Source organism: Hesperophylax consimilis, chromosome 1 (assembly GCF_061612785.1).
Source record: "Hesperophylax consimilis isolate HC1 chromosome 1, BYU_Hcon_1.0, whole genome shotgun sequence".
Taxonomy (NCBI): Eukaryota; Metazoa; Arthropoda; class Insecta; order Trichoptera; family Limnephilidae; genus Hesperophylax; species Hesperophylax consimilis.
The window spans coordinates 27,615,251-27,625,901 of record NC_142836.1 but is presented as its reverse complement, the minus strand read 5'-3'; the positions used below and the strand labels follow the sequence as shown (position 1 = coordinate 27,625,901).

Genomic DNA, 10,651 nt, shown 5'->3' with positions numbered 1-10,651 from the left:
AATTAAGTCTTTAAACGAACAAAACTATTGATTCATATTCATATTGCGTATATACGGGCGCAAACAAATGATTTGTCTTAATATTGTAAAGCAATACCTTGCAAAAGCGTATTTAAACAAAATTAATTAATTAACGCCATCTGTGAACACGTAGAATACAACGAGCGTTGCGTTTAACCTTAATCGTTAATATTCATGAGCATGTTTTTATAGATCGTAATAGAACTAGAAACAAGATTTAAAATAAGACATACTTCATAAGATTAAACATTACTATTCTTACTTTTTCATTTGTTAAATTTTCTGTTATTTTAGCACGATGATGTTTCATTTTTCAATAGCTAATAACAGACTAAAAATTATTTTAGAATAATAAAAACTATATCTGTTTCTTTGTTAAGAATCACTGAGAGTGATGAATTTACAATAAAAACGGCACATATATTACAGCTAGAATTGTTTATAAAAATGACAGCGGCTGAAACCTACTGCATATAAAACACTGTATTTTTAATCCCAGGACTTTACTAAATAAATTACTAATTAAACAGAGAACTCATTAACAAAAACATTGATATGTAATATGTAACCGAATTTAGATAAAATAAACCACTAAGGCATTTTTAAGCGACATCTGCACACCTAGCACGATGAATTTATTTTAACTGCCGACATTGTTTTGTGATAAAATATAGGAGAAATCAGAGGAAAGGACCACTATTGCCATCTATTGGAAATCGATAGAAATTGAATCAGGCTAGCGAATGAACGTCTTAGCTGTTTGTGGGAATTTAGAAATAAATATAGGAAGCCACCATTCGAGTGGTTAACGTTGGACACTTGCCCGGTTTTGGGATGGCAGATTAGTAAGAGACTACAGTAGTATAATAATGTGATTATATTGCTATGATCACTAAAATGTGCCTTTCAAAGAAAATAAGTACGACCTAATTACAATAAAAATATTTTAGCATCAATTTATATAGCCAAGTCCTTCATCGTTATTCATGCAACATTTTCCAATTAGTAGCAGGAAAAATTCAAATATTGTCAGGAGTTTGTTAGGGTCACGGACTAGAATACTAGCGTCGAATAGCTTGTATGCTGTAACTTAACATGTATGATTCAAGCCATTCATTTTTATGCGCGAAATTGTAGATTTTCGACAGGTCTGGAAGGTGGGTACGTAATATTGGGCTACGTATTTTATTTTCGAAAGGAATTTTTCAACCAAATGCTGAGATTGTCAGTTCATTTCGGCATTGTTATAACAATTTTAGCTGATAAGGGATTATAATGCGGTTAAAAATATGATAATCAACCTGTATTAATCCTGGGGAATACAATAACATATTGCGAGCTAGATTTTTATTTGTTTTACTACTTGCTATGATTTTTTCAGTTTTTGCAAAGTGTATATTTACAAACAAAATTACATGCAGCGTTCATCAGATTAAGTCAAGGTTATTATCAAACCACCTGCTAAAATAAACCAAAGCAAGTCTTTCTTTCTCCCTCAGTTCATATAGAAAACCAATATGTAGAAAAGAGACAGCATATATCCACAGAGCTGTCTTCAAATGTCAAGTTGTGCACGAGTAATCCCCAGCAATTGTACTTCCTTTACATAAATTTGAAATAAACTAAGCATTCTTTTTCGGATCGTAATTAGAACCAAAAAATTTAAAAAACTCAACAATGCTTTATGAATGATTTTTATTATATTATGATATTATTCAATTTGAATAACTTTTAAACCCATTGATGTATTATACTAGATTAGCCCTGTCTAGTTAAATTAATTTTAAAAATAACGCCACGTAGTGTACGTCACAAATATGGAGATGAACTTAACAACCCAACTCTGTTTAAACTCCTTGTACAAGCGTTCAAAGCCACGGAGAATTTGTTGTCAGAGGTGTTGTAATATGGACATAATTCAAATTTAAATATTTGGAACTGGGTTATTTTTGTGATTGAAAAAATGAACTTGCCCAGCATAGCTGAGAAGCAAAATAGCTTACTCTAGACCAAGGCTGCCCAACCCCAGGCCCGCGAACGAATTATAAGTGGCCCGCGTGAACCATTTTCAAAAAACCCGCCAATCTGCCAATTTGAAAAAGTGTCGCGGGCCCGCGGTAAAACAAACAATGCAGCTTGCGCGCGGTCACCAGTGTTGCCAACGAAGGCGATTTATCGCTATTTAGGCTACTGAGAACGAGAATCAGCGACGAAAAAATCTAACCTGTTGAACTTACTTTTTAAACAAAAATACACCGGTTTTTGATATAAAATTTTTTGCGTCCGAAATGGACTCTCAGCGAAGTTCCCCGTAACAACCCCCCCCCCCCCCCCCATGGATTTCAAATATTTTGTGGAGAGCACTCATTTTGAATTTTTTTTGTGGGGAATTATGTTTTATAGAAATTCTCTAACAACCCCCCCTCCCCCATGGAAATAGGAACCGTCAGGTATTCAGTGGCCCGCCAGTGATTCAAAATCGTCAATTTCGCCCAACTGTTAAAAAGGTTGAGCAGCCTTGCTCTAGACCAACAAAAGGTAAAACGCAATGCACAGTGCCCATTTTGCATTGCGACACAATGCGTGGTCCTTTTCATAAATGTGCATGTGAACCAAACCAAAATTGTGTTACGGTTATTTTTAAATGATTATGCCGTGTCTAGTCTAATTTAGTCTATGTTTAAACCACTAAAAGTGTGAAAACAAAAATTAAAAATGAATTTGGATTGCATAATAAATTACGAATGACCTTTGATGTCATGCACACCCGTGAATACTAGGCTATCCCAACATCGTGCGACACGTATGTACCTTCCTAGTATATTTTGTCAATTGAGATTTTTTCAAACAAAGACGCCGTACGGAATATGTCATCGTGTAGGTATTCGGTAGTTTGTTTTGGAGCTGTTATTTTACCGCCGGTCTATAAACAAGTCAAAACAAATAAAAAATTAGTTCGCATAATTAAGAGCGCAAATTCCGGACGAGCCGCATATGCAATCGAGTCCCGTCACTTTATCCGGGAAATCAGGATATTTGACAGTTTGCCATACAATATACGAACATTGAAATTATTAATTAGAGTTATCATATTTATTTTCTTTTGCCGGGTCCTTTTTTTAAATTATTTAACCGAACATTATTATTATTTATTTAGATTGAGAGTATTGTCTTACCTATAATTAATTACCTACTCCTTACATTTCAACAAGCATCGCCTTTTAACTTGTTTTTAACCATTCTTTAACACCGGGAATACGTATTTGCTGACAGATGGACCACGGCCTCCTCAATTGCCGGCGAATTTGAGTAATTATTTCCAGGTTTATGCGACCGAATATTGATTTTTCATTCTCAATATTTACCTGCCCGTTGACATTGACATTTTCACTTTCTTTATCCAAAATTATCAGATTCCATTTTTACCTCGATAAAAATATATACATATTTGTTTGTTTATCAGTGGTGGCTTAGGATTTTTGTGTTTGCCATGACTGAAAAATATGAAAGTATTGATTGAACAATATAAAATCTTTTTAATTCATTTTACCTATTAATTTAAAAATACATAATAAAATGTGTAGATACAATACTACTACTACAAAAACCTTAATTTTAAAAATTGTCAGATTTGGATCCCACTTAAGAAATTTTTTCCTCCGGTCCCTTGGAAAAGTTCTTAAGAGAGTTTCACTGTACTTCTTAAAATGTTATATGATTGTAAGGAGATAAGCACAAGCAAAATAAAACTGAAGATTTGCTTATGATAGCCTTGAGATTTCTACTGTGCCCGTTATAATGAAGTTCATTTATACTGATAAAAAAATGTAATTTGATTCCAAGCCATATTTATCTGTATAATACAATATTAAAGTATTGATTTAGCCAGTAGGTGAGTACCTAATATAGTAGCAACAAAAATATATCACTGGATGATATTGATCGTTATAATCAGGAATATGCATCACAAATGTAATGTTATTATTATTATAACCAATCTAGGTCACCAACCTAATTATTTTAAGCTGACATTGAAAGAATTACTTACCGATTGCCCCAGTCAAGTTTGGCTGCAATCTGGCTTCTTAGGGCCTCAGCCGGTCCCCGGGGAAGGGCCCCGGCTAATAAGGCCCTCCTCCCCGCCAATAGTTCGCACATTACTTTTCTAACAGCCTGGAAGCGGTAGACCTCGTTTTCCTGGAATAATGAGCAAATAGAGTACAGATTAACAAGATTACTAGAAATGTTTTTTAATTGGTAGCCAAACAAAATAGGATGCTTACCCGAAGCAGGGTAGTATTTTAACTAATCACAATTATAATACTAAAGAGGTACATACTAATATTTAAAAGACCATCATTTCACAAATGTGATTCCAAAAACATTTAAATCATTCTGTATTAACCCATTCCGTCCAAGCCGCCACAATTTAGGACGGCTATCTTAGAAGGCCTTCATTCCTTTTGAAGGCCGCCATAAATTAAGCCTCTTGACAAAATGTTTATTTTTACGTAAATAGTAGTATGCATTGCAATCTTATGGCATTTGTTTTTTTAATTATAAAAATTTATTTAATTTGTTTGATATTAAAAAATAAATTTGTATTAAATAAACATAAAATGCAAAAAGGAAGGTCATTTATACTACATCAATAAATTCAGGACAAGTTCGCACAACAATTAATTCAGTTATCGAAGAAAGCAAACACTTTGTCGCTAGACATTATATAAATGAAAAAAAAATTACTTTGAGTTATACATATAGGTCGACTGGTTTCGGTTGCACTCAACCTTCTTCAGGACAATAGAAATATAAACAGTTTATTATAATAAGGTTGACCTGTATAACTCAAATAAAGTGGTTTATAACAAAGTTTTTTTTTTTTCATTTAATTAATTCAGTTGTTGTGGTCAGTTTCAAGTTTCAGTCAAAATAACTTCAGATGGGATGGGTTAAACCAAGGCTGCCCAACCTTTTTAACAGTTGGGCGAAATTGACGATTTTGAATCACTGGCGGGCTACTGAATACCTGACGGTTCCTATTTCCATGGGGGGGGGGGTTGTTAGAGAATTTCTATAAAACATAATTCCCCAAAGACATCATATGTGATTCCCCACAACAATTTTTCGAATTCCATGGGGGGGGGGGGGGGGTGGCTACAAGATTCTATTTCGGACGCAAAAAATATTATATCAAAAACCGGTGTATTTTTGTTTAAAAAGTAAGTTCAACAGGTTAGATTTTTTCGTCGCTGATTCTCGTTCTGAGTAGCCTAAATAGCGATAAATCGCCTTCGTTGGCAACACTGCTGACCGCGCGCAAGCTGCATTGTTCGTTTTACCGCGGGCCCGCGACACTTTTTCAAATTGGCGGGTTTTTTGAAAAATGGTTCACGCGGGCCACTAATAATTCGTTCGCGGACCTGGGGTTGGGCAGCCTTGGGTTAAACTGTTTCAAACCAAATTAATATGGAGAATTGAAGGCTATTAACTTCTGGTTTAAAGGACCAATTTCCTGTTCCAATCATTAGATACCCAATTTTATTAATATGCTGTGTTCATCGTCCTCATATTAAATATGCATCCATTGGTTGGGCATGGAGGAGCATGCACCTTCTTTCATAAAATTTTTGACAGCTAATTAGTTTCACAACACATTCAACCCAAGTACCCTTGAATGTAATTGAAGTTACTTGTACCGCTGCAAATAATAGACAATAATTGACCATTGCCCTTTGAACCTGAAGCTTACCAAAAGTAGGGTTATGTCATTGATATTATCAAATTGCAGGCTCCAGAGAATGAAACTCTTAAAAAAAGTCCATTAGGATAGGTACAACTGGTTGGTAACGAATGAGGTAGCTTTAACCAAAACTAAACAAGCCACCGCAAAAAGTGGCAAATACTTACGACATAGAGCTTCTTCCATATGCGTCCCCAGTCCCTGAGGACGGCAGCCGTCTCGGCCACCAGGGGCTCCGTCTCAGCGGGGGCGGTGGCTCCAACAGGCACCACCGCGACCCCGCCCGCTTCGCGCACCACACTCGTGGGGAATATGCCCCATGATGACTCCTCCGTCCGCCGCCGTCCCCGATACCACCCTGAAAATGTACAGTATAGAGAAGGTTTAGTATAAGAAAGGACGCAATCACCACAGAGACAATAACTTCAAAACTTGTACGTTTACTATATTTATACAGTCTATCCGAACCCACTATAATCCTACTCTCAGTAAACCAAACCATCGGGTGATGGGGGAGCCAGGTAGGTGGTTGGAAAACACAAGACGTTAACCATTGAAGAAAAAAGTGTACTTTTTAAGAGATGTGAAGTGGAGAGTTGTACAAAGTTAGTGAGGGATCGTAATATTGGTAAATCCACAGAATCCGATTTGAAAGGTAAAAATAATAAAATTTTCAACAATGCAGCTTCTACGTTAAAAGGTCCCGGAAAAAGTCAAACTCTGAAATGTTCCAAAAATGCTGTCGAAAGGCTTCCAGTAATCCAAAAATTCATTAAAGGAAACAGGTTCGATTTTTAATTGTTTGGATTATAGAGACTATACTGTATTGTATGACAATAAAACAAAGGAGTGAAACAATTTTTTATTCACTAATAATGTGAGGACCAAACTTGTAGAGCCATGGATTCACACCATTCTCATTTCCACAAAAGTGCAAAATATGTGTACTTCGCTTTCTTAACCACTCAGAACATTAGAACGTCAAAAGACGTAAATATGATAATAGCGGTCAAGACATTAGAACGTCTTTTCACGTAAACGCGCGAGATTTTACAAAAATCGATTTATTTCCATCACTAGTATACGGATTGCCATGATTTAAAAAACAGAGTATCGATAATGAATAACACTACGCGTCTGTATTCAAGAATATCTATGGAATGTAGAGGTGCATTATCTAAGTCGATTGGATCTGTCATCTTGTTCGTTCATAATTTATTGCGTTTCTAAATAATTCATAAAATATTTTAGTTTGGACGGTTAATATTTTGAGGTGACTAATAGTTTTTAATTATATTTCTTCAATATATAAAGTGTTATTTCTTTATGATACTCAGAAAAAAGTACATTTTTCACAGCTTTGAAATAATGGTCAGCGATTTTTACATATTTTTGACGTTTTCAGTAAATGTATATTTAGAAACGCAAATATTCACGTATAACAAAACAATACGATAGTGAATTTCATAATCTTTCCAAAACATTTTTTAGAATGAGGCTACGTTTCCCAAAACGTGAGTTATGAAGCTTTTAACAAAACTCGTGAATAACACAAAAATTTTCACGTTTTGACAGTTCGCAAAGGAACACAAAGTAAATAAGTCTTTTTCTGAGAGGTTAAAAAACTTAATATTATATAGAAACACCAATACACCCATAGTGCCAATGTCCTCGGAGAAGGCTCAAATATTTGGAGACATCATCAAACACACAATTACAGCCCTGGTGAATCTGATGGAAAGGAACCGGGTACTCAAAGTACTCACGAGAGCTATGCAAATGGCTTCCATACCAACATTGAGTATTTGAATTGATTCAATATTTAAATTGTAATCTTACCATTATACTCTTCGAGTATTTCTACAGAATCTCCAATTTCCAACGGCAGCCCATGTTTCACGTCGCCTTGCCAGTTGTATACAGCTAGAACATGTAAAAAAAAAAAAATTTAATTAAGGTTAACTATTCTGCCAAGGGAATGAACAAAAAAATGTAGTTTTAATACTTTGGTTTACAAATGAATTACACACGCATGTGTTGGCGAACACAAAATGACTTAATTAATTAGTCAATAGCAAATAAAAGTATGTCATAGTCCTAGAATTTATTTCTATTATTCATAAGAAATGCCTTATCTAATAATATAAACAGATGGCAATAAATTAACAAAGAAGTAGGTAATATTGAGGAAGATTAATTAAATAGGCTACATGGATAAATCAAAGGAGTATGACAAAGGCATAGAATCTCCAAATGGTTTTATGGATAACGAGTTGTTTTTTGAAATTTTGCTTAGAAAAAAATGTACTTGTTTATTCACTCGAGTCAATTTAAGTAACATTCGAACAGAAGTTGCTAGGCCAACTCATAGGTCTAGTGACTAATATTGGCATACAAACAGACTTTTTGGCGCCCGTATTAACAATATTATGGAAGAACCAACGCAGTGGTGGTAAAACTAATGTTATGTCTGAATATTATCATACAAATATATAATACCACTGTGGTGGACTGCAAGACCAATGCCATATTGGTCTATATAGGCTGCAAATAACAGTACTGTACATTGAAAAATGCTCTGTCTAGATGCAGTGTGATGTAAATTATTCAAAAATAGTATACTTGCAAAATTTGGCACCCCTAAAATCTCGGCACCCTACTTGCAGGTCGGCGCTAGATTAAATTGCCAAAGTAAATATTTCAAATAAATTTTATTTCAAATTATAGGTCTAGTCTGATGTTTACGGAGCAAAATATTTGATATTCTCTGAAACCATTGATGGTTTAATCTAAACAAATTATATTTAACTGGATAAAGATGAAGGTTTAACCTTAGCATGGGCCTATGGAGGTGTTTATAGAAAGAAAATAGATGAAGTGAATTTGTGCAATCACAGCAAATAATAATTATTTAATTGCAAAAATTCTTCTGGAACAAAACCGTTTCCTGCAGTTATACATTGCATGTGCGTAATAATGGAAATGTATTTGATAAAATATGCAGGATGCCATAAAAAAACAGGATGTTCAGGATGCGAGATGAATCTATAATAAATCGGAAATAGAATCGAGACAGGAAATATGAAGTGTCAAATTGACAAGACTTACCGACTCCAAATAATTTAAGTTTTACGGGCTGCCACATTTTCATTTTTCGCAAATCACTTAGGATATCACCCACATATCGCTACTCATTTCCTAAAACATCCACAATTCATTGAGCCATTATAGTAAAAATTAATCAATAACAAATAACATGGCCGCTACGCAGAATAAAGACAAACACCAACAGACAAAATACTACGAGAACTAAATGAATGAAGTTGACATTTGGTTTAGTGATGCTAATATCGAAATCGATATTTTCCGGGTGTGGGAAAAAATATTTAGAAAATTTATAAAACTGTCATAATATAGAATAAATAAGGTTTTGTACTGCTAAATAGCATTTTCGTTAGTAATTTTTAGTAGTTTGCTTTCAATTTAGTGTAAATTGGTTATTGTGATATGCCAAAACGGTAAGTAATAAAATATAAAGCTCTATGACTTAGATAATATGTTTTAATCTTATTTTTGAGCTTTGACCTATTTCACGTTGAGTTTGGTTTAAAAAATGTACTGTTAGTATATAATAAGTAGTTAAAAGTTTTTTTTTTAAATAATATATTTGAGATTTCCTTGAAAATCATTGGGCGTTGCACCCAATAATATATTTTATGCGACTTATCCCGAAATGAATCGAAATACTGGACGAATATGGATAGGGTCATGCGATATAGCGTGAAGAGGAGCATGACACAAAACGCAAAAATATTGCGCACTCAGAACAGACTTTGTTTAGTGAGGTGGGTAAAGAAAACTATGATAAACGCTCGAGTTGCCGACATTGAAACTGGATGAATTAGGAGCGCACTCATGGCCCGTGAACGGAAGAGTGAAAATAGAAGGGCAACTGTTTCCAAAACCGCAAACCACTCTCGCCTTTGCCACATTAGGCACTCGCCAACTGCTCTTCTTCTTGAATCCAAACTACTTCAATCGTGAACCTTGTTTGACTATGCATACCCCGGACCATCGCATTTTCTCACCGTTGGATTGCCGATCAGGCATTGAACTAGCATACCCAGGAACAGGCGCACTGTAAGCACGGACGTAGCGGCTACACCAGGACTCGGCGGCGCCCCTATTTTACAGTATCTGTGAGACAGGACGTCCCTTAAACATCTATTACCAGTTGAGTTGGACAATAGTGGCTATTATACGTCCACTTCAGAGGGACGGTATCGCGCGCCACTTCAGGTCGCCGCGCAGAAAAGTAAAGACCGAAAGCAAGGTAACGATTTACGGCGCAGCCCATTGTCTTTCTTTATTTGGAGAATTTTAGGAGGCTTATGAAAGTGGGGAGGGGAAGGAGACCAGGACGAAGAGATAAACATTTTTATTACTTTATTCTAGATTATATCGATTTATTTTCCATCACTACGAAATTTCTTGCCATATGAAACTATGGTAAAAAAAACATATCCCAGTAGGAGTAGGCGACTTTCTTTTACGAAACCGGTAACCCGGATGTTTTCACGTACCAGTTTAAAATTGTGCATACAGTAAAAAAAAAACAGTATATGAAATTAACCTCTAAAACGCGAAAATAACATAATTTGGAATGGTGTCTAATTGAAAGGCCATAATAAAACGTATTATATAAAATTTCACTACATAATATATACACTTATGTATTTACCATTCATAAAACACATAATTATGTTTTTACAACAATTGAATTTTTTTAGAGGGTTTTGCGCTTCAAATTAGTATTTATAATGTAGAACAAAATTTTGCATAATAAAGCAGCTATAGTTTGCTATATTTGTTCTTTCTTTTTTCTAT

At 34.8% G+C, this 10,651-nt stretch overlaps 1 protein-coding gene across 3 annotated transcripts in view; it reads right to left on the bottom strand.

Moving 5' to 3' along the window:
* spg (dedicator of cytokinesis spg) overlaps positions 1-9,057 on the bottom strand; it is an 80,490-nt gene extending 71,433 nt beyond the window's left edge. For all 3 annotated transcript variants that reach the window (XM_089631729.1, XM_089631738.1, XM_089631746.1), the window contains exons 1-4: positions 8,873-9,057; positions 7,604-7,687; positions 5,932-6,122; positions 4,070-4,218 (exon numbers count right to left, since the gene is read on the bottom strand). In XM_089631729.1, the coding sequence (XP_089487855.1) occupies positions 4,070-4,218; positions 5,932-6,122; positions 7,604-7,687; positions 8,873-8,915 (467 nt within the window). In that variant the 5' untranslated portion in view covers positions 8,916-9,057. The remainder of the gene's footprint in view (positions 1-4,069; positions 4,219-5,931; positions 6,123-7,603; positions 7,688-8,872) is intronic.
* Positions 9,058-10,651: the final 1,594 nt, after the last annotated feature.